The sequence below is a fragment of the Alexandromys fortis genome, unplaced genomic scaffold (assembly GCF_014885135.2).
Source record: "Alexandromys fortis isolate MF-2015 unplaced genomic scaffold, M_Fortis_MF-2015_v1.1 scaffold_3, whole genome shotgun sequence".
Lineage (NCBI taxonomy): Eukaryota > Metazoa > Chordata > Mammalia > Rodentia > Cricetidae > Alexandromys > Alexandromys fortis.
In genome coordinates, this window is record NW_026067909.1 from 11,520,538 (window position 1) to 11,544,872 (window position 24,335).

Below are 24,335 nucleotides of genomic sequence, written 5' to 3' on the forward strand. Positions count from 1 at the left end.
CCAGACTCCAGTATGGGGCTGTGGCAGACAAGACTCTATCCAGGGGCTGGAGAGATGGCTCAGAGGTTAAGAGCATTGCCTGCTCTTCCAAAGGTCCTGAGTTCAATTCCCAGCAACCACATGATGGCTCACAACCATCTGTAGTGTGGTCTGGTGCCCTCTTCTGGCCTGCAGGCATACAGACAGAACATTGTATACATAATAAATAAATAAGTATTTAAAAAAAAAAGACTCTATCCAGGGAAATAGCACCTTTCTGTATTGAGTTGGTTCTTTTTTTTTAATTTTAAGTTTTTAAACTGTGTTTTAATAAAACACAGTTCTACAATCAGATAAATATATTTTTATTTGAGTTATTTTAAATATATATGAAAAACATCACTGATTCACCAGATGCATGACCTGGGATTGTAGCAACAATTCTCCAAGCTGGCCCCTGGCTGATGGGGATGCCTGGGCCCCAGCACATGGAAAAGTCCAGTGGCAGGACCCCCTTACAAGAGGGCCTCCTCAGAATGCCTTCCTGGGGTGCAGAAGTAACTAGACCCTTTTGGACAGAGGCCAGAGCAGACCACTTAATGCCAAATTCCACTGGGGCCTGCTCTCAGTTCCAGCAAAATTCCAAAGTATATTGTTGTTATTGTTATTATTTTGCAATTACGTGACATTTTTTAAATGCCTGGAGTGTTTTTTCAGTCATTTTCATTAGCTCCTTCTCTCTTGTGCTGAAAAGGCAAATCAGCATTTGGCTTGCTACAAAGTAATCTGATCAAGGTTCAGAGAGGTCAGCCTATCTACCTGGGTCACACAGCAATAAACAGTGTGGCTGGTGCAAGAATAGAGGTATCAGACCCAGCCAGTCCTGTTGGACTGTGGAGGTTACCTGCTGGGCTCTCCTTTAGATTCTAGAAGGTGTTCAAGGCTAGAGCAGAAGGAGAAAGAAAAAAAGAAAAAGAAAAAGAAAGGGGGAGGTGGGAGGGGAGGAAGGAGAGAGAGGGAAAGGAAAGGAGCCCTGAGGCAGGTACAAGAGACTGAAGCAAAAGGGATGGATACCTGGGGAGAACACAGGACCGGGCAGATGGCAGTTAAGGACCCCAATGGAGAGCCAGCCTGCTCTTCAGCTCTTCGTCCCTCACCTCTGGGTCAAGGCCAGCTCCCAAGCAGCCTCAGTCCTCAGTGAGAGTGGGGACCCCACACACAGCCTGCTTCTAGACTCATCCTCTGGGGAGGGGAGGGCTGGGAAAACACCAGGGTGACCAAATGCCTCTCTGAGCAACAGAAAGCCTGAAACTGTGTTAGTCTGGACCCTCAGTCCCCAGCCCCAGTAAAACAGCACAGTTCCCACTGTCCTGCAGAGAGACAGAGGGACAGAGGGAATCCAACCCGAAAGCCTAAAGCCATGCTCTGGGTCAAGTCCCCCTCCAAAAAAAAAAATCTGTTGAACCCTAACCTCTAAAGGTGAGTATATCTGAAAATGGCATCTTTTTATGAGATCTTTGGTGGTTCTAATTCACTCTGACTGGGATCTTTGTGGAAAAGGGCAATGAGGACATAGCTGTACAGAGGAAAATCACATAAGAACACAGGAAGATGCAGTCTGCAAGCTAAGGACAGAGGCCTTGGGAGGGGCCGGCTCCTCAGCTTCTTGCTCTTTCCTCTCTGACTTCCAGCCTCCGGACATGGAGCTGGGAACTTGGACTGTTGAAGCCCCTGGCTGTGGTGCTTCCTGTGAAGACCCAGCCTCCATCCCATCAGCCCACAAAAGAGACACCTGCACAAAGAGACAACAAACAGCCTTGGCCTCCAGACCTTAGACACCAGCCACTGTCACCTACCCCTGGCCTAGAGACCTTTTGTGCAATTTCGCTAACGATGTCCTTTCGAAGTCTCCTACTAACACCTAGGGACACATCATGAGAGTGCCCTCCCCATGCCATCCTCAGGGATCAACACAGTATGTGCAGTCCCTGTGTCTCTTAATCACTAAATGTTAATGAGTCTGGTTTGAGGGCTAGAGATCTGTCATCCTAAAGAACCAGGGTAAGAGCTGAAGGACCAAGCCCCACCTCGACTGTGAAGTTTTCCGAGCTGTGAGCACGGGCCATTCCTCCCCACCTAGTTGCTCACCGGTCGTGTCCTAGTGACACGGGGCCTCCCCTTCTATCTGTTTCTTTCACCCACACGTGTTCGATTAAGTCTTACTTTATGCCAGAGTGGTCTCTGACATGAACTGTTCTGGGAGGTTCTGCGTGCTTCACATCCTCTGGCCCAAAGTCAGCCCCCAAGCTTCAGAAAACACCCTCCTGTACTGAATGAGAGGGATAAGAAGAGGAAAGAAAAATACAACACAAAACAAAAGCGCGAGAAACAAAGGGGAGAGAGCCGGCTGCTCCTTCTGCAGAATCTTCCTGGAGGAGACAATTCACTTGGGGTGAACTGTTTCCTTTGTGCAGGGATTCAGGGAACATGCTGGTTGGGTTGGCCATAGATGTAAAGCCTGGTCTTTTCCTTTGATTCAAATATTTAAATTCTCAAATATATATTCTGTGACAATTGAATGGCAGCTGACCTCACTTATTTTCATAGAAAAAATTCAGAAGGCATAGGCCACAGTTAATCTAGGCCCCCGCCTGCTCACAGGGGCACAGCCAGTCCCGGGTGGGGGACATAATCCTTTTATTCAGACATTTGGCTTAAAAGAATAACAAGGGGGAAAAGCTGGGATGTGATTACATTGCATGGAAAACAGAAAAATCTCTCTTTCTGTGTCTCTGTGTGTCTTTCTGTCTCTGTCTTTCTATCTCTCTGTCTCTGTCAGTCTGTCTGTCTGCCTCTCTGTCTCTCCCCCCACCCTTCCCTCTCTCTTCCCTCTTCTCTACTCTATTACTCCCTCATATCTCCTCTTCCATCCTCACAGAATTGGAGGCTGGTGGCCAGAGGCTATTTTCTTGGTAAAGGAATTGTGTGTGGTGTTTTCCTTGCTATTGTACCCATTCCGCCACCCCCATTCCCCAGGATTTTCATAGTTGGGTAGGCTGTCACACACGGGCTCATTCATTCATTCATTCACCAAATCACTCGTTCCCTCCACTCCAGGCAAAGACTTATTGTGTGCCAGGCTAGCCAAACCCAGACTAGAAGGGTTTAACCAGACCCTACCAACACAACCGCCTACTAAGAGCCCCATTAGGGGTAAAAGACAAGGACTGCACGCTCCCAATAGGATAGCCCCAAATCCCTGATACATGCTGTAAATCTTAAGGAGCCTCTGGAACACCTGAGTCTACAGCGAAGGGGAGGGAGGGGCCCTAGGGAGGGGCCCTATCCTGGGCCAGCCAAGCAAGATTCTGGCACAGCTGGTGGCCAAATCCTACTCCCAGGGCGCAGGTCCCAGAGGACCGTGGCCCAGTCCATCAGCAGTCTGGGCCTTTAATGTTTAAAGATCTCTCCCCTCGTTTCAAAAACTCCCTGACACAGTTTTCTGTGATGCGTGGGCTGTCGGGACATCTGTCTTCTATACCTAATAAAGTCGCCGGGACTCAGAATGAACTCCGCGTGGCTTTGAATTCGGGCTCACATATGGTTGGTAATTAGCTGGCTATCTCTTGGCGTTAAATGATTTTTTTTTCTCGCCCGGTTCGCATCCATAATAGACATGAACAGAGTTGCGATTGTTCGCTGTTGCGGGACGTTCTGCGCCTGAATGAGCGGGGGGCTGCTGCGTCGACGCGGATTTGACATATGGTTGCGCGGAGCCCAGAAGAATGGGCTCCTGTGTGCTCGACCCGGACGCGGCGGCGCTGGCCGTGCCAGCCCGGCGGAGACCCGGGTGCCTGACGGCGCAGGAGGAGCGGGGCGCCGCAGCAGCCGCGGGCGCACCGTCGGGGCGCGGGGTCCCCGTAGTCCAGCCGGGCCAGGCGGCACGCGGGCTGGGATGCTGGGAATGCAGGGCCGCTGTGCGGGGGAGGGAGTAAAGGGGCGGGGAGGATGCATGGGTGCACGGGTGGAGGTGGGTGGGTGCGTGGAGGTATTGGATGGATGAGTGGGTGAGTAGAAGGATGAAGAACAGACGAGTGGATGGATGGAAGGACGGGTGGAAGACTGCAAGAACGGAAGGATGGATGGACGGATTCCGGGCTCCTGAACCGCCCCGGGCCGGCCGCGGCGCCCGTGCAGGCCTCGAGGCGCGGCGGGGGAGGCTCTACGGCTGCCGCAGCCCCATTGTGAGGCGCGCGAGACAATGAGCGGCCCGAGGAGGCACCTGCTCGCCTGAAAGGCCCATAAATCGCTGCCGGGTCCAGCTGCCTTCCCGCCCCTCCCCGAGGACCGGCGGGACGAGCGTGGCCGCGGCCGGGAGGGGGAGGCTCGGTTGTCGGTCCCGGCAGAACGACCCGGGCCACCGTGGCGCGCGCCTGCCCTTGTACCTCAGCGCAGCTGCCTGCACCCCCAACTGAGCCTCCATGGCCTACCCTGGATCTCTCTGCCCAGGGGTGGCCTAAGGCCACAGCTGCCCCTCCTGCAGGAAGACTTCTGACCCACCAGAATTGGGGTGTAACTAGGCAGCTCAGAAACGAATCCTTGAGTTTTTGAACCCCAAGTTGTTGCAGATTCTAACATCCACAGTGTTGGAAGCTTGAAAAAGTATGGGTTCCCTTGTTTCCCCCCAGGAAGAACTTGGGAAAAACAACCCTCTCTGCCCTCCAGATTCCTGCCCACCAAATTTGGCTAAACTAGGGCCCAACCGCACTTATATTCGTTCTAACGCTACTTATTCCGGCAGGAAACGGGCTGAAGACTTGCCCAGCTGGTTTGGGTCCACTTTCAACCAACTTTCTGGTGTCGGCTGAGTGGGGACCTAGAGCAGGCTCAAATGAGTTCAAAGCTTCCTGGAAGTTTTCTATGCAAACAGCATCAACTTCTCTCACAGTAAAGAAAACAAGCCCTGGGCTGTGGTTCCCTCCAGGGACCCTGCTCTGGGGAGGGGGCTAGTTTTTTCTAGTGCACACACCCCTCAGAGCACCCTTGGAGGGGTGAGGGCTTTAACCAGTGAATTGCCCAGATTGGGCTGAGAAGAGCTTTAAGAAGTAGTTGGGGCTGGTCATGAATGTATCTGTCTCCCTGTTGGGGAGGGACACAATAGCTGAGGTGGACAGGAAGTGGGAAATGCCACCCAGAAGGCCCTGGCATCCTAAGGCTTCCCCTGGAGTCACCCAGGTTCAAGGGCAAGGCTCTATGCAAGACAGCAGCAGGAGAATACTCCTGGCAGCACAGAGGAGGCGTGAGAGCCCTTTTGTTGTTTTTTTGGTTTCGTTTGGGTTGTTTTTGCCTTTTTGAAGCAGGGTCTCACTCTGTAACCTAGGCTGGCCTGGAGCTCAGCGAAATCCTCCTGCCTCTGCCTCTGAATACTGACTCAGGATAAGCCCCACCACCACCACCTGTGAAACTGGATTTCACTCCATTCCAGGTTGACCTGGAACTCATTATGTAGCCCAGAATGGCCTCCAACGCTTGACAATCTTCCTGCTTTAGCCTCCTAAGTGCTGGGATTACAAGCATTAGGCACCATGCCTGTCTGGAAGAGCCACATTTAAATGACTAACAATGCATGGCACAAGGGACAAGAAGGACCAGACCTAAGCAGAGGAGGCTGTGGCCCCTGGCTGTATCCAAAGCCAGCCACCATTCTCCTTCAACAGAAGCACCCTTTCTGTTGGATACTCCATCTCTGTTCAAGGAGAGCAGGACTTGGCAGCCCCACTCCCTCTGGGCTCTTCAGGCATTGGCACATACCTACCAGGACTTTCTTCTAGGAAAAGGCATGTGTTCAGTCCCCAGGTCCTTGCCAGCACCAGCCCTAAACTGGGTGCCTGTGAGCATCCCACTGAACAGGCACACAGGCCACATCCTGGAGCCTAGACGAGTTGGAATAGCTGAGCAGGGCCACAGAAGGCCTCTTAATGGGACAGTTTGTGTGTGTGTGTGTGTGTGTGTGTGTGTGTGTGTGTCTAAGATTGGAGGTGTGACTATTTCTGACATTCTGGTGCTATCTCTATTCTTCCCTCATGCCCTAATAAAAGGCCAGCATTCCTCCCCCATCCTTGCCTCCCTTACATATTAGAATTTTTTTCCCATTTCCTTTGATGTCTTTTATAAGACATCAATGCCTGCTTGGGTATTTCTAAGCTCTTGTGACTCCAACTCAGTACACTTGCTGCAGCTGCCTGGTGGCTGTGTGGCTGGTCTCCTTGACACCCCACCCAGTGGCCAATTTAAGAGGGTTCAATCTTCTGTGTACAGTAGCTATCCACCTTCCCTCCTTTCTTCGCTGAGAGGGATTGTCCTGAACACAATGAAGGCAGCCTGCATGCTACACAGAACCTGTGCCTCCTGCCCTTAGGTCTCCGACCACCTGAGTATTTGTTTTCCAATGCTATTCCACTTCAGAGGGCCGCTTCTGTCCATTTGCTACCTCACACGGGCTGATCTGGGCAGAGAGGACCGACATCCTCAGCATCCTGAGAGCCCATCTTGGGTGCTGTGCAAAACTTTCCAGGAGTGAAGCTGGGCAGGGTGGTGGGGAGATGCCTGCTCAAGCCTGGCTCTACCAACCGTAGAACCCGCTAGAAAGGTGCAAGAAGCCCCTGAACTAAGCAACTGAGAGAAAACAGTCATGTGAGGCCATTCGACTTCCTCACCTCTCTCTTTCTTCCCTGTTTTCTTCCTCTCTTTCTTTTTTTTAAAAAAATGCCTTATATTTCTATTTAGTGTGGGGGGTGCACCAAGGCCTGCATGTGTGGAAGTCAGAGGACAGCCTGCAGAAATCAGTTCTCTGCTTTTACCATGTGTGGCCCCAGAGGACTCAGGTGGTCAAGCTTAGCAACAAATGCCTGTGTCCACAGAGCTCTCACTTCCTCCCCCGCCCCCCAGCCTCCTCCTCTTCCTCCTCCTGTCTTCTTTTTCTTTTGGTGTCAGGGATAGAACCCAGGGACTTGCATGTGCTAAGAAATCACTCCACCACTGAGCGTATCTCCACTTCCCTTCTCATCCCCCACCCCAATTTCTCTTCACCCCTCCTCCTCCCTCATCTATGCACAGGGCTCTGGGCTTGAAGCAGAGCGCCCTCAAAACCAATGTGAGATCTAAGGGACAGATCCTGAACTGAGTGATAGAACCCAGGAATGTAAAAAAGCAAAGCCCAAACTCCCTGACCCTTTGGGATAACATACACCAAAAATAAAAACAAAAAAACGGTCTGTGAGAGCAATAACTATGAATGGGAAGCTGGAGGACACAGCTCTAGCCAGGGACCAGGAAATGGGCACTGCCTGTTGTAACCCTAGCCAAGCTCCTGCCCACCTGACCATATATCACAGCTCCCCACACAGAGAGATGGCCTCTGGGCCATCAGAAACATCCAGTCCTTATGAACTATGACTTTCTTTTCTTTCTAAGGGGTACTGGGGCTCCTGTGCACTGTTACAAACATCTGTCACTGCTGTTTGTGCAGAGCTGAAAGGTATTCCTGACCTCTGAGAAGCTGCAAGTCTGGTACAAGGCACCTAGAGTTTAGTGACTGTCAATGTCTGCACCCTGTCAGGGAAATGAGGGTGTTTGAGGCTTCACGATGGAGTTGCCTCTCCTAAACCTTGACGCTCAATATTATCGCGCAGACCTCCTGATCTCTGAGGCACCCTTACACCCAGCCCCAGGTGTCAAGTATCTTCACATTGGCCTCTCAGGTCTGCATTCAATATGTCATCCAAACCTTGGGCTTTGGTCCAAGACTGAAGGTGAAATATTGGAGCCAAAAGATAAAGCCCCATGATGGCCATGAGGTCGTCGACATAAAAGACCCCAAAGTCTAAGGAACAGGGCTGGAACTCCCTTCTACTTGGACAGACTAAGAAGTGTCTTCCAGGTCTCATACCAGACAAGGCTTGGGATGGAACTGACATCATAGGAGCCTTAGGGTCTGGACAGATGGGAGCATCTTGGGAGACTAAGTGAAGAGCAGAGCAAGTTTAATACACCCCGAGGACACTACCACTGGACTCTCCACTGTATGCTCCTCACCTCACCAGATGGGGGGAACTGAGGCCCACAAAGGGAAACAGGCTTGCTGTCTGCCTTCTTTGTGGTCACGAAGCCAGCTCTGATAGAGAAGCAAGGGGAGTCAGACTGTGGGAAGGAGAAGAGGCACAAAACAAGAAGAGCCCAGCATGGCCACAGCCCCCTGCTGCCCAGAGCCAGGATGGATTCACCACACCCAGTTGTGAGCTGGGCAGCTACAAACCCAATTCACACAGATACTGACCAAGGAGCTTAGAATGTTCTAAGCACCCAGACACGAACCAACCATCTCAACCCAAGACCCTGACCACAGTACCCAGGACCACAGATGTGCCCTTGCAGGCAGCTCCCTGGGACAATAAAATGGGTAGTTACAAGGGAAAGAATAGAAAGTTGGGGTTTTTCAAGATTATTTACTTATTCATTTATTCATTAATTCTCTTAGACGAGGCCTTGTGCAGCCCAGCCTGGCCTTGAACTCACTAAGTAATGAGGATGACCTTGAATTCCTGCTCCTCTTGCCCCTATCTCTTGGCCTGGGCCACCATGCTTAGCTCAGGAAAGATGGTTTCTAGCTGCATCCAAACCATTATGATCCCAGCAACATAGTCAGGGCTCGAGGGCAAGTAGAGATGGCATGCCCTCCTCCAGTGGGGAAACACCTGTCAGGAAAACAGGATGGTGAACACATGGTAGTACCGAGTACAAAATTATCCAGCATCTGGACAAGCATTATCTGAGGCTTGTCCAGAGAGTGGCCAACCACAGAGTCTTACAGAGAACAAACAGGGCTAGACAGGTGTCCGTGATGACGACTCCTGAACAGGCATCCCTAATGAAGGCTCCTGAAAGTGGGGAAGAGGACTCGCCTGCAGCACAAAGCCAGAAGGGTGCACAAACCCAGGGAACATCTGCAGGAAAAGGGGCCTGGGATTAGTTCAAAAAGGAGATGGAAACAGAAGCTTAAAATGAGTAAAATGTAACCACTGTTAAGAGGTGGAGGGGAGCTTGCTGCTACTTTGTTGTTAGATTACTTATTACTGGCCCTGTTTGCAAACTTCTCTAAGAGTCTTTCAGGAAGCACAAACAATACTATTACAAGTTGCTGAGTTAATTGAACATCAGATACAAAGTTAGCAAAAAAAAGACACATTAGGACCCAGATGGTTTTGCCCCCTATTATGACACCCTGAGTTGCATGCCTGAAACCCACACCATGGAAGGAGAAGCCTGACTCTCCCTACCAGTCCTCTGACCACCACATATACACTGCTGCGTATGTGTTCCTATATACACACATACACATGCACACATGCAAAATAAATCAATGCAAGGCCGAAAAGATTCAAGGCTCATTGGGTAAAGGCGACTGCCACTAAGCTTGATGAACTGAATCCGACTGTCTGGACCCACATGATGGAAGGAAAGAACCAACTCTAACACGTTGTCCTCTGACTTCCACAAGTATGTGCACATACATACATACATACATACATATACTCAAATAAGATAAAATAAATGAATGCAAAATCAAATTTAAAAATAGAAAATAGGCATGTGTGCGCAACTATATACAAGGGCTCTATGATAGATCACAAGCACATGTCCATATATATTATGTATACACATGTATACACAACAGAGGAACAAAGGTAGAAAGGGCTGCTGCTAGTGGGCGTCGTGTCTAAGTGTTTTGATAGTGTCTCAATGCTGTCTCAGTGGCTCCAGGATACAGTGTCCTCGCTCCTGCTTACGTGCACATTTTCCTGATGTGGCAAGCAGAAAGCCAATTGGGCATTTCAAACATAAAAAGATTTTTTCTTTTATGGCAAAGGGTCTCATGTAAACCAGGCTGCCCTTAAACTTGCTGTGCAATAAAGTTGTCTTTCCACTTCTGATCCTCCTGTCTCCCCCCTCTGAGAACTGGGATCCCAGGCATGTATCATCACACCCTGTTGACGTGGTGTTAGAGATGGGATCCAGCGCTTCCTGCATGCCAGGCAAGCATACAAGCAACTGAGCAACATCCCCAACCCCCCAAAAGTTTGTTTTTATAATCACATCGTATTTTTTAGATTTCTCTATGGATCCATGGTTGACATTCATTAAAAGCTATGCATATTTAACATTCTATGTGAGTTTTCTACTCGCTACTGACTTTTATTGCTTCCTAAATTTGGCCTGTTTTTATTTTTTCCTTTTTCATGTGTGGTGTGTATATGAGTGTGTATGCACCTATGTGATATGCATGTATGTGCACATGCATGTATGATGTGCATGAGTGTATTTTCACATGTATGTGGCATGCATGTATTTCAAATGTATGGATGCACTATGTGTTCATGTGTACATGGACACCTGAAGTTGACTTTGAGAGTCTTGATTTTTCTCCATCTTATTCACTGAGGGAGAGTCTCTCAGTTGAGCCCAGAGCTCGACGATGTGGGCTTGCTCCAGGGACCCCCTGTCTCTGCCCTCTAAGTGCTGGCACTGGAGGCAGGTCATCATGCCCACCTGGCATTTACATAGGCTCTGGGGAAATGCAGCTCTCCGGTCGATGCTTATGTGACAAGCACAGTAACCGCTGAACCATTCCTAGCCCTAATTTATGTTTTTGAAATTTTCACGAATATATATATATATATTAATCATATCCACTCCTGTTACCTTCTGTTGCCCCCTTACGCTGAACTCATTAAGAAGTTTTTGATGTTTTTTTGTTTGTTTGTTTGCTTACTGCTGAATGTTTTGGCTCAAGTGGGAAAAAAAAATTTGCTTGTGTTTGAAAGGCAGATGACAATTATGCCCTGAAGTCAACCCCACACTAAGAGCTGCTCTAGCCATGATGGCTACAGATTCTTTGTCCCTCTTGCTACTGAGGAGCAAACTCTGTTTCTTGAATCTGGAGGTTTCTGTGCTGAAAATCACATGCCGCAGAGGTGACAAGGCACCACTTCTAGGACCACGTCTAAGGTTGCTCAAGTTTGCCCCACAAAGCACAGCCACATTATTCCCCCAGTCCTCCCCAGACTCCCAACTCATAGCCACAGGCCCTGTCTTCAACCACACAGCACTGAAATGCTCTTGACTTGGGAAAAGACTTGGGACAGGTGTTAGCTGTCGAAGAGAAAGTGCCATTTGTGATCCGTACCTGAACTTTATGCCATTGGTAATGTGTGACAGAGATGCAGCCACGGTGGGAGTTGGACGGCAGAGGAAATGAGCCAATGTTGAAGCCAGATGGACAGAGGAGAAAGATCATTCCCAGAACTTCTAAGGGCAGTAAAGATCAAAGCATTTCTTCCCAAGTCCATGAGGCTTGCTGAGTGAGGCCACTTCCCTTTTGTACTGCAGGGCTTATCTACATCACATATCCCAGGGTACTCCGACTCTACAGCTGGATTTGGTAATGTTGGGAACTGCCTATGACTCTCGGGAGTCTGGGAATCATTTTTGAACACATTCCCATTTACTATAACAAATTATATAAAACCGGGTACTTTATAAAATGAAAAGATTTGCTTAGCTCACAGTTCTGTAGTTTGAGAGACAATCCCAGGATCTGCTAGCTTCTAGTGAGAGCTGCGTGGCTGGTATATAGGAGAGGATGAAATCACATCACAAATTGGAAAGCCAGACAAAGACTGAGGACCCCATCTTCCTTTCCAAGGCTATACCCCCAGTTTACTAAGGACCTCCATCTATCTCCTCCATCAGTTCATACCAACATCCTGGGAACAGAGCTCCCATGAGCTCTCCGGTCGATACACTCAAATACTGTACAAAACAGAACATCAAGCCTCCAGAATGACAAGACAGTGCCAACCAGGCTCCTGTTGTCCTTTCTCCAGAGGGTGAGCTGGAAGTGTATCCGTCCACTTGGTTTTCACTATGCTGCATAACAAACACACCCCACACCCTTAATGGCTGACAAAAAGCAAGAAGTGTTTCTCTCTCTATGAAAGTCAGACTTGTGAGCTGTGACTGAACTCTGCTCTGTCTTCTGGGAAGGAGCAGCCAGATTTGCCAGTCCCAAGGCAGAGATAAAATGGTAGAACACTGTGCTAGGCAGGCATATTTCAGAAGCAACCTATGACAGTCATACTCCACTAGGCAGCAACAGTCACGGCAGGAGAGGCAGACTCCTCTGTAAGGAAGGTCAGCTGATATCTAGGCAATCACACAAATGACCTCACACCCGGTTAGAGGGCTGGTCACAGCTCTGGTTCTCCATCCTGGGCCAGGTCAAAGAAGCTGATGATCTAAAACAAAGCCAAGACCATCAGTGTCAATTTTTAATTGTGCTCTGTCCTGGTTGTGTGCAAGCTGGGAGAAGGGTCTCTGCCCTTCCTTTTTTTTTTTTTTTTTTTTTTTTTTTTTTGAGATAGGATCCCCACCTGTGACTCAGACTGACCTGGAACTCTCCAGGCACCAGACACGAGCCACATGCAACTGAGTCTAGGTTTGACTTTTTGTTTTCTTTTGGTACTAGAGATGCAATCTAGGGTTTTTGTTGTTGTTTGTAGGGTGTGTTTGGGGCACTATGCTTGGCTTGACAACCCTCCTACCTCACACTCCCAAGTGTGGGGTGATAGGTATAAACCAGATCCTCAACTTATTTTTTTGTTGTTTTTTAATATTTATTTGTTTATTGAGATAGATTTCATGTATCGCAGGCCACATTCTGTTCTCAAACTCTATATAGCTGAGGACCTTGAACTGCACCTCCTGAGTGCTGGGATTACAGGTGTGCACAGCTGCACCCAGTGTATGTAGTACTTGGGATCAAACCCAGGGCTTCATAAATGATGAGCAAGCTCGCTAACAGCTAGGTCACATCCACAGTCCATATTTTCTTCATTGTAATTCATTATTTATTTAGTGCATGTGCGTGTGCATGTGTGTGTGTGTGTGTGTGCATGATGCACACAGTACAACTGGTAGGAGTTGGTTTTGTTTTCCATCACGTGGATTCCAGTGATCAAACCCAGGCCATCAGTCCTGGTATTTGGTGCCTTCACTTGATGAGTCACTTTTGGAGCCTGGTTTCTGTTCTCTGATTCACCTGGATTGGTGGTAGATGTGGTACAGTGGAAACCAGTCCTCAATAGAAACTCCTTCATTGCTGTTGGGATCAGAACACTGCAGCCCCGCTAGGAGGTTTGATGATTTCTCTCAAAACCAAACAGGCTCCTCCCATAGAATACACCAGCTGAGCTCCTTGGTATTTGCCCTAGTGAACTGAAAACTTGAATCAACACAGATGTTTTCAGGGACTTGAGTCAAACTTGCCCAAACTGAAAACAGCCATGATGCCCTTCAGTTGGTGCTGGGATAAACTAGTGTAATGCACCCTACAGCTACTATAATTGTGTGCTAAAAAGAAAAGGAAACCATGGGAAGCCTTGAATGCATGTAGCTTGTCTAAAAAGGCTGCACACAGTCATTCCGAAAAGGCAAAACTATGGCAGCCGAAAAGACCAGGGTTGCTGGAGGTGGAGGCAGAGGGCAGATGGATCCCACTCTGATGCTTCAGGAATGAACATAGCACATCACACATTCGTCTAAACCCATCGATGGGACAACCCGCCAAAAGTGAGCCTGGGTGTAAATTGTGAACTTTCATTAATAACAATGTGTCAAAAACAAACAGAAAAAGCAGAAGCCAAATCAGTGCCGTTGACCCTAGGGACAAGCCCGGCTATGCACTGGCCAGTTCTCTCCTATGCCAAATCAGCAGTGGAACTCCGCAAGCTAGCCTGCCTCTCAAAACCTCACTCCATACGTCTGTTACACAGGTGCTCATACCTCACCACAGGGCTGCTGAGATGATGAAGATGCTCCGAGGCTCTCATGGCCTATCCCAAAAGGGAAGTCAGGATAGTGATGGCCTGACATGCAACTTATATCTCAAAGCAAGGAGCCTGGCTGTTTCCCCTTCCCTCATTCTGACAACCTGCTCCCACCCCCCACCTTTCACATCAGCCCTAGAAACCTGAGGCCTTCCAGCTAAATACAGCTCACAGCAGTTCCTAACCCTGCCCCCAGCCTCTCTAACTCCCTATTCCGGGAATACCCTCAGGGCCTCAGGGCCTAGGCACGGCAAGTTTCCGCTGCCAGTCCCACTGATCTGGTGCAGTCAGCAAGTGCTGCCTGCTGGGAACCCTACTGTGCCCTGTTTTAAGTAAAGATTGGGTGTTGCTCGGCTGTCTCCAACACTGGTCTCAGTGTGCTGTGGTTTCCTGGATTTATCTTTGCCTCCCACACAGAGGGTCTTAGGGAGCCTGGAACTGCAGCTTTATTCTTCCCGCCCTTCTCTGACATCTCTCCTTCCTTTGGAACATGAGCCACCCAGCCTCTTTAGCACAGCACCCTCCTGGCACAGCCGGCCTTCTTGCTGGCTTTCCTGCTCTCTGCCAGCCATGATCCCTTTGCTTTCATTCCTCACGGCCTTGCACAAAAGCCAACCTGCATCCTGTGGATCAGGCTCGTGAGGCCAGAGAAAAAGAAGTCACACCCCTAAAGTGCACATTCATTCTCAATAACATAACCCATATGGTAGTAGCCCAAGTCCCACCAAGGCCCCAGGCATCCCCTGAGAGCCTGACAGCCCCATGGTCTCCTCTTTCTTCTCCTCCTCTGCACACTCACCCTTCTTCTCTTTCCTCCCTCATGGTCCTGGCTATTCTGTTGAGGGGTCCTGGATCACCCCTATTTAGGGACTCACCCACCCTTCCCAGGGTGACACACCCTTGCCCACCATCACGTGGCATTACCACTTGGGTGGTTAATACAACAGACCTAGCAACTGCCCCTCCATCTGGGTCCAGGACTGGACAGTCCCACCCGACATCCTGCATGCCCAGGGCAGCAGCTATAGGACGTCAAGACATTTCCCAGCTCAAATAGAGAAACTTGCTTCCAAGGTCAAGGTCTGGCTGGGACCACGTGGGCTCAAAGTCACACGTGTGGTGTTGCTTCCTAGGCCAGGTGTCTTCCAGATTCTGCTACAGACCCTGCTGCACCCAAGAAATGGCAGTGGCATTGGCCTGTGTTCTTACACAGCCCTGGATGCTTTTGAGGAAGCCTCCCCCATAAAGTATCATAGAATGTGGGTTTGCAGGCGGGCCCTAGGGTTAGTGTTTGTGAGAATCATACCAGGGAACAGAGGCCTAGCCAACCTGCACACGGAGGCCTCTCTGTACTGTGTGCACTCCACATAGTTCATTCAGGTCCTTGAGGCCCCATGGCTACCTGCCAAGCTTCTGGACCAGTGTTCTCCTAACGGCAAGGACCTAACCCATGCCTCTGTTGCCCAGCACCTCAAGTACCAGATCCACCCTTAAGTCATAGAAAAAAGGGCTGCTGTCTAGCACACAGGTAAGTGCTGGGCGTTTCCCCCACCCCAGGGAGCTGGTAGAAGCCTGCAAGCAGCTTTCCTTGCTGGGATCTAATTCCTGGGCCATGCAGCTGAGGGGCTGCTGCAGGCAGCAGGGTCTACACTCTTACTGATATCTGCCCTCTCAATGGGGTGGGGGCATTGCTCAGAGCCTGACCGCAGCTGGACCTCTAAGGTATTCAGGAAAGGTTAATTATACACCCCCCCCCATCTCTAAAATCTTGATCAAGCCTTTATGGGCTGATACCGTCCACGAATTCTCTCTCGGCCCAAGGAATTTCATAAGGACTTCATGGGCCAATCTGTTTTATGTCACCTTTCCCTTTGAAAGCCATTGCTTTCATAGGTTTATAGACCAGGCATAAAGAGCCCTTCCTTTTTATACTAAAAGGGGGCTCTTTGGAACCCCATGCACTGTTGGGAAACAGGGCATGTTATGTAGGAGACGTAGCTTTGAATTCTTCCACAGAAGCTGGGTCAGGGCCCATCCCCACCCCACCCCACCCACTCACAGGCACCTCACTCTGTGTTCTTCTCTAGTGTTTGCTCATCACCAATGTCCCCACTTCCTGCCAAGCCATCATGCTGCCCTCTCTTGGGGATGCTCAGCCTTATGGCCCCTAGGGACCCTGGAGCTTTCAGGGCTTCACTGCAATCTGCACATGGAGAACTTCTACAGGTACACGTGAACTGTGTATGTTGTACTAAGTCCTGCAAGCCCCCATCCGGGCCTGGCTGGAGTTAGAAGGAAAAGTGAGTCTGTTGTGAGCAGACACTTGTTTCCTAAACCTGAGTAGCAGGTCAGTAGACCCAGTGAAAGCCGCACCCATCCCTCCCCCCTTTGTAAGCTGCCAACAACTCTGTCAAGTGGTGACGATGTTTTTGACTGATTCCCCGCTTTGCCCCAGCCCCCCACCCACCATGTTCAGTTGCCCCCGTTCTGGGGCTACAGAGGTGTAAAAGAACAAACAGACTGGAAGTGTAATTTTTGTTGGGCCTCTTTATTTAGAACCTGGCGGACGAGGAGCCCTGGGCAGTTGGTATGGGCAGCACAGGAACCATTTCGACAGTCTGGTCACCAAGTTTAAGAGCACTCTAATAAAGCAGGGGGGAGACTGTAAGCTAACTGGAGATGAATGTGTGGGGGCTTTTAAGCAACAACCATTCCCCTAGAGTCTAATATAAAAGTAGATTTACATTTGTGGGTAATCTGAAGCTGGTGATTTCTAGTGCCTTTGGTAATAATCAATAATCCAGCAGTTGCGTGGCAGAGAGATCCGCACATGGATAAATACAATTATTAAGTTAGCATAATTTTTTTAACTTTTTGTACAAATATACATGTTTTTTTCTTTTTCTCATTTTTTCCTTCGTTCTACGTTTTCTAGTTTCTCTTTTTTTGCACTGAGAGCGAGTAGAGATTAAACATTTTACATAAATGATTTAAAGCTTTACACCTTGGGACCAGCGTACTCCTTGCACATGGTACAGAGTGTTCTCAATACATTGCACAGTTTTCAGATTTCCACAAAACCGTGGGCTGCTTTGCGCAGCCTTCTCCGGTTCCTGCTACATGAACGAAAGGTCCCAGCCGAAGCCCCGAGTTCTTCCATCGTCCGCTGCCCAGATGCCCAGCAAGTTCTCTCTGGCCTTTAGGCTCTAAACTGCTGCTGCGGGGAAAGGGACTCAGGTGAGCACGCACGGCGGGAACCCCCCAGGGGCGGCCCCTCCGCGACCCCCGGGTGGAGGGGAGCGCCGAACTCACCTAACTCATCGCAGACGCTTGCGCGGGGTCTGCTCCACCGCGCCCACCCCAGGAGCCACGATAGGAGAGGGACACCCCGCAGGGACGTCGTTCGACGCCTTGTTCTCCTGCGCAGATCTCTTGCGCTTGGCGAAGAAGTCTGCGGGGCGACAGCGCGCGCCGGTCAGGGCGGGGCCGGCCCGGAGACCCGCGAGGGGGCCGGCGGAGTGCGCAGGGCGCGGGGCCGGGGTGGGGGCGCCATCCCCGCCCGCGCCGAGGTCCGCGGCGGGTCAGCTTTGTTTACGTCGCCGCGCAATGTGCTGTGTAAGCATTTCCCCTTGTCCCGCGGCCAAGCCCCCCGGGGCTGCCGCCGCACTTAACCCCCTCCATGCCGCACACACGGCGCCCTAAGGGGCTCCCGCAGCCCGAGCCAAAGACCGCGATCCGAGTGGGTCGCGGCCAGGCTCACCCTCCCACTGCACGCTCGGGAGCCTTGGAGATGCACCCCCACCAGTAGGAGAGGGGTGCAGGCGCAACCGCGCCCTAAGCGCCGCGGGCCCTTTAATGCCACGGGAGGAGGCGGGGACCGGGCGAGGCCCCCGAGGGCGAGGGAGAGCCCGGCCGGCCGGACAAAGCGAGGCCGGGCCGGGGCGGGGCCGTGCGGGGCTCACCGGAGATGAGAGGCCCCGACAGCTTCTTGATCGCACCGTTCGCAGTGGCCGCAGCAATCCCGGCAGCGGGACGTCCTGGAATCCCCGAGAGAGGCTGCTCCTTCAGCTCCCGGCCGCGCTGCTCCTGGTTCTCGTCCTGCTCCTCGACTGGCTCAGCACCCTGCTCCTCCACGGTCTCCTCGTCCTGCTCCTCGACCGACTCCGCGCCCTGCTCCTCGATCGGGTCTGCGTCCTGCTCCTCGACCGACTCCGCGCCCTGATCCTCGCCCTGCTCAGAGCCCTGCTTAGCGCCCAGCTCAGCTCCCGGCTCAGCACCCGGCTCAGCACCCGGCTCCTCGCCCTGCTCAGGGACCTGCTCAGGGACCTCCTCAGGGACCTGTTCCTCGTCGTCCTGACGCTCCACGTCCGGGTTCGCATCCGGGACCGGGTCTGGAGTCGGGTCCGAGGTCGCGTCAGGGGTCCCGTCCGGAATCGGGTCTGAGGTTGGATCTGAGGCCGGGGCCGGGGTCGGGGGTGGGGTGGGCTCCGCGACCACGGCCGAGGCTGGGGCGCTGGGCGGCTGCTCAGGCTCCTCCTCTAGGCCGTCGGGGGCCTCGCCGGCTGGCGGCCCAGAACGTGGGATGACAGCCACGGCCACCGGGGGAGGCCGGGGCCCCAGCACCAGGCGACAGCGCCCCACCTGCACCGTCTCGCGGTAGAAGGCGGGCACAGACTCGCTGTCCACCTCCATCCACTGCAGACGACCAGGGCCTCGAAGGGGCACATCCTGCTGGAAGTTGAAGTCCCAGCGGTTCTGGTCCTCGGCGTTCAGCTCCGCCAGGCGCATTCGCAGCTCGCGGCCCAGCTCCTCGTGGTCCACAGGCCCGAAGAGGCTGCGGCAGGCGCTGCTGCGCGCTATCACTGGGAAGGTATCGCTGGAAGCCAAGCGTTCCATCGCTGTTCTGCTGCGGAGGTACACGTCGGACATGCCCATGGTCGAAGGCTGTGCAAACGCGGGCGGCGAGAAAGAAGGGAGCGGGAGGAGAAGGAAGAGGGGAGAGGAGGAGGGCGGAGGATGGGCGTGGGCGAGACCCCTTGCACAGCCCTCGTCCGCCTCTGCCTAGGGACGCGGCAGCTACCTGGCTGATTGGTGGTGGACGGCTCCTGCGTCTCGATCGCTTGTCCTGTCCAGCTTGGGCCGCGCCCCCTCGGAGCTTGCCTGCCTGTTCGCTTGCTCTCAGTCGGGCCTAGCCGGCACCCCTCGAGCACAGCGCACTCGGCCTGTGGAACGCCCAGCCCGCTGCGCCCCTTTATACGCGCTGGCCCCACCCCCGCGCGCGCGGGCCTCCTCACGATTAGCATAATGTAGTATTTTCAGTTTCAACAACACCGCGGCGATAGGCCGAGACACCCCGCCCCGCCCACAGAGGCCCGGCCCCCTAGACTCGCTCATTGGCCGCGTGCACACACCCCCGGGGCCGGGCGGGGCCGGCGATGGGCGTGCGCTGATTGGCGGCCGCGCTGTGAGCGGGCTGCGCGGGACAGGGGGCGGGGCTCGAGTTAAAGAGCTCTGCGGGCGGTAACGTGACACCGCGACGCCCCTCCTCCTCGCCCCATCCCCCCCCGCCCCCCGCGGGCTCCTTTGTCTGCAGGCGGGGGCTTGCGCAGCCGCGACGCGCGCGCCCCCTCGGACCCTGAAGCTGGGCACTGCCCCTCGGCGATACTGGCGTCGGTGCAGGTCCTTCGGTCCCCACGGCCTGTGCTCTCACTAGGGCTGCGCCAGCTGATAGGGCTTTAAACCATCTCTACCAGCTGGGTCCTGGCCCTGGCAGGACCATGGCTGGAGCTGCCCTCTGCACCCAGACCTGTGTCCTTGCCTTCGTTCGAGGTGTCTGAACACCTGCTGGCACTAAGAGCCTCCAACAAGGAGGTAGAGACAGGGATCAGCTCCATTCTTTTCCGGAGGGACAATATTGTGGAGGTCTTGGGGGCCTGACCAGTAGCCTGATCTATGTGGGTTCGCCTACCCAGATGAGACATAAACTGTTCCATCCTGGCCTGTACCTACATCACGACACTGCTATATGCCCAGGACCCGTCAGGCCATATCCAGGCACCAGTTCTGCCTGCCTTGGTTGACTGGAAGTAGTTGTGCTGGGAAAGAGGGGAAGACCCACCCCTCCTCCACAGCAGTGCCTCTTGGTGGGGCCCTGTGTACTCACACAAACACACCCCGACTGCGACGGCAGACCCCCACCCCCACCCCTGCCGCCAAAAGAAGTCCATTATTTAGGGCAGGGAGTCCAGAAGGTGACTCCGGCATGTGCCAGGAGCAGGCCCCCTCCCCCGCCGTGGGGAACCAGGACTTCCGGCCATACTTGAAAGGCCGTGCAGAGCCCCCAAGCTCTCCCCTCCCAGCAGAGACTGCCTCTGAGAATTCGGAGACAGAAACCTATTTGCAGTGGTTAGGTAGTTCGGAACAACCAGGAAGGCGAGTGGTCGATAAGAGGTCTTCAAACCCTGAAGCCAGGTGCCAGTGAATAGGTCGTCCTGGAACAGATGAGAGACAGGGTTTGGAATGCCTGTGACCTGTGAGGATGTCTTTTTCTCAGTACACCACTTTACAAATCTCTCAGGACATTGGTAAGTCACGATATTGTTCTTGAGTAAAGTCAAACTAACGAAGGCTTCTGAGCCCCTCACTAAAGGCTAAAATCAACTAGTCCAGGGTCACAAGGAGTCAGTTCTGAGTCCTCAACCAGAGACCCCTGGGCACAGGACCACGCTTGTTAGTGACCACCTGGCTCCCAGGGTTTCCCCAACAGTCCGAATACCCAGGCTACCGCTGTCAAAGATGGCAGGAACAGAGAAGGCCCACCCTGCCCACAACCCAGGCCAAAAGCTGCTGTGAGGACTGGACACTCCCTATGGTGCAGAACCGCCGTGCCCTATTAGTTAGGAGAAGCAGTAAAGGTACCCAGGTGAGCTGTGCAGACTGCCTCACTGGGCATCAGCCTGGCTAGAACATCCCCACCCTAAGGTTGTCTGTCTTGTTTGCTTTCTACTTTTTGTTTGTTTTATGTTGTTGTGGTTTTTTTGTTTTTTTGAAACAGTTTCTCTATGTAACAGTTCTGGCTGTCTGGGAGTTCACTTAGTAGACCAGACTGGTCTTGAACTCACAGAGATCCGCCAGCCTCTCTGCCTCCCAAGTGCTCGGACTAAAGGTGTACGCATCACTGCCTGGCTGCTTTCTACTTTTTTATTACTGTTTGATCAGTCTATTTGTCCCACCTCAACCCAGGGGAAGTGACCACTCTGCAAGTCTATCAAGGACAGCATGCACAGATTTGGTAGGCACACTGGTTCCAGGAGAAGGGCCCAGTCCCACACCTAGCCCGCCAGCCCATGAAGTCTGCACGTAAGTAAACCTCTGTCTGGCTACAAGACTTACCTTCTATTTTCTGTCATCAAAAATACATCCAAAGGAAAAAAAAGTACGTTTTTACTGTGTTGCTGTGGAGAGCTGAGGGATGGGGTGCTGGGGGGGTGCCTGTTTGGTGTCCGGCTCTCGGGGACAAGTTTCCTGGGCTTGCCTCTTGTGGGGTAAAGGAAGTATAAGCCCTGGGACCCCTCCCTTGGTCATGATGAGTAGAGCGCTGTTTCTGTCCTGCAGTCTTCACCCATAGCCTTGAGCAGTGTGTCCAGAGCTTCTCCAGATCACCTGGGAAAAGCGCACATCTAAGTCCAGAGACCAGTTTGTGCCGCGGATCTCTGGCAAAATTTCATGCGCACCCGTTTAGATGACGACCACGGGAGCTGTTTTTCTGTGTACCCACCCGCTGACCAAACGGAAAAAAAAGAGGGCCGTGGCAAGGCTCAGGCACAGCCGCTCTTCCAGGGATTGGAGTAGGAGATAAAATTTGAAGAGCTGAGGGTGACTCAGTGGTAAGGCACTTGAAAAGTATGAACCCTGGCGCTGGGTTCCATCCCCGGCACCGAAAATAAATGAATGAATAAGTAAATAAATTTTGCGTCCTTCATTGCTAAAAGTTTGGAGCTGACTCTACCGTGGCGCTACTGCCTGCAGCTAGAACACACAACAGGCAGGAAGACACTTGGGCACTATGTTCCGAGGAGGAAACGGGCTGCCTAGATTAAACCCTTGCTGTGGCTCCTAGGTGATTAAGGCCAGCTTAACCCACACCCTCCAGCTCCCCGAACCAACTCCAAGATTTGATTAGTGAATTGTAACGCAGGAAAAAATCTTGGCCCCAGCCCTCCCGCACTTTCATTCTTAGAGGAGATTGGAACAGCTAAGCCAGTTCAGTTTCCCAGAACGTCCTGGGGTCACACAACACCGACATAGCTGCTCAGCTGCCACAGGGACTCGGGCGCCCCAGGAAGCCCCGTGCCCAGCCAGGGTCTTCTAGCCCCTAACTAGAGCGAAGGCAGCGTCTAGGAGGTCTGTCCTTTGCTTCATGCTGCCCCCTGGTGGCCCACTAGGGTAGCACCAGCTTCCTGGCTGCCCCATGCCTCCCTTTCCTGCCTGCGTGGATGATTCTCCTGGTCGAACACACCGCCTAACCCACAGCCCCAGGTTCTGGGACCTTCCTGGGGTAACCAAATATAGGATTGAGATATGTCTTCCCCCATGGCCCTTAGTAAAACCTGCCTGAAGCCTTCACAGATTCTAAGACCCTGAGCTGTCTTATCAGATAAATTAAGGCCTTGAAGAATTTTCCATGAAGCCATGGGCGGCCACATGTCACCCATCCATCAAGGAAGGTGGAGACTGCAGGCCCAGGGTCAGAACTAGAGGGAGAAGGCCAAAGGACCGGGTGACACACATTGCTGCTTCTGGAGGCCCTGGACGGCCATGGACAGAGAGCAATCTCCCATAGTCCTTCTGGGGTCTCTTTATTTGGGAGGGGAGGTTTTCAGCTGGCTCCCTGTTAATGATGCACTCTCAAGAAGGCCAAAGGCGTCTCCAATGTTGTGCCTACTCCGTGCTCTGACCTGCAATCTGCTTTGGGCTCCCTTACCCACCACCCAGGAGAGAGAGGACAGGGCAAAGAACGCAGAGAGGTTCAGCATTCGGTCTGAGATCACTCAACAGTCAGGGGCAACAGCCACTTCGCTGGCCTCGATCTTAAGGAATACTTGGACCAAGCCCTGGATGGAGTTTGTGCTGGCTCTGTTTGCGATGGCGGGAGCCCCTGGAATGTCCCCCACACTTTCCCCCCAGCTTCCAACTCCTGCCCCATTGGTTGGGCTGGAGGCTCCGAGGGGTTTGCGCGGTTACAGACCAACCCCGCCGCCCCCAAGCAGCGCCCTCGCGCACTTGGCGGGGCCCCAGGCGGGCGCAGCGCGAACGCCCTCCCGCACCAGTTCCCGCGCTCGGCTCGCCCCGCCCCCAGGACGGGCTGTTCTTGGGGCCGCTGCCAGACACGTCCTCCGCAGGTGCCGGCCTCTCTCCGGTGACGCGGCCACATGCGGCCCAGGCTCCGATTACAGGGCCTGCCTTGTACTCGGGGTCCGGGCCGGGGGTCCTCACTCCCCAGGAATGGGTGGGAGGGGCAGGGCAGGCCGTGCAGAGGGAGACTACGAACAAGGAACAGCCGCAGGCAGGAGCCGCCCCCAGACACGTGCGGCGGCCGCCTAGCCGCCGCCGCGGTTTGGAGGCGGGGAGCCTGCGATCAGCGGCACGACTTGACTGGGCCAAGGACCCAGTCAAGTTCTAGAAGTCCAGAACTACTGGGCATCCCAGGATCCCGATGCCCCTCTCTCGGGGATGAGGCGGTCTAAAGGGCTCCGTAGGAACCGAAGTCAAATATTAAGCTCGCCCAAAGTTCCCAGCAGACCATGTGCAACGCTGGGTCCGCAGGCCCAGGGGCCCACTTTGTGAAGGGTATGATAATGCAGATCCTTGAGTCCCTTCCCCCACGTCTCCTTTCTTGTTGGCACTCGCAGCATTCACAATCAGAACCTCCTGCCCACGGGGTGCACCTAGGACCCCTAGGTCCCACCAAGCCACTACCTTTGGCCTAGCTACAGTGTCAGAGGAGTCCAGGACCCGCCGGAGAGGCTAGGGGAGAGTGGGCCCCGCCCCACAGAGAGGAGGGCGAGGATCCCCTCTGAACCCCAAGTATTCCTCCCATGCAGGGAGAAGTAGCCTACCCACCACCACCACAAACACACTCAAACCCAGAAACAGACCTCAGGGATGAAAGGGTTGCCAAAAGATACTTTGTTATATTTTGTTTCGAGGCACAGTCTTCCGGTGGACCCGGCTGGCTTCAGACTCGCTATGTAGCCAAGGATGACGTTGTCATTCTGACCCTCCTGCCTCTACCTCCTAAGAGCTGGGATTTCAGGTACGCCCCACACGCCTGGTTTATGTAGTGCTGGGAATATGTGTGCTAGGCAAGAACTCTTCACAACTGAGCTGTGTTCTCAGAGCCCAGGACTTTTA

The 24,335-nt window shown here is 52.9% G+C and overlaps 1 protein-coding gene and 1 long non-coding RNA gene across 4 annotated transcripts; one reads left to right on the plus strand and one right to left on the minus strand.

The window, feature by feature from the left end:
• Window positions 1–16,449: 16,449 nt before the first annotated feature.
• On the minus strand, window positions 16,450–19,144 carry Cdkn1c (cyclin dependent kinase inhibitor 1C). 3 transcript variants are annotated; one of them, XM_050137845.1, is made up of 4 exons: window positions 19,003–19,144; window positions 17,921–18,866; window positions 17,235–17,373; window positions 16,450–17,139 (listed from the first exon to the last, which is right to left on the minus strand). In XM_050137845.1, the coding sequence occupies exons 2-3, from the start codon at window positions 18,855–18,857 to the stop codon at window positions 17,240–17,242; spliced, it is 1,071 nt and encodes a 356-aa protein (XP_049993802.1). In that variant the 5' UTR covers window positions 18,858–18,866; window positions 19,003–19,144; the 3' UTR covers window positions 16,450–17,139; window positions 17,235–17,239. The 3 variants fall into 3 exon arrangements, with proteins under 3 accessions (XP_049993802.1, XP_049993801.1, XP_049993800.1); XM_050137844.1 differs by having other exon boundaries at window positions 16,450–17,136; window positions 17,885–18,866; XM_050137843.1 differs by having other exon boundaries at window positions 17,885–18,866.
• LOC126498886 (uncharacterized) lies at window positions 18,691–21,679 on the plus strand. Its single transcript, XR_007590918.1, has 3 exons — window positions 18,691–18,836; window positions 18,988–21,281; window positions 21,537–21,679. It is a non-coding gene; the product is annotated as an uncharacterized lncRNA (long non-coding RNA).
• Window positions 21,680–24,335: the final 2,656 nt, after the last annotated feature.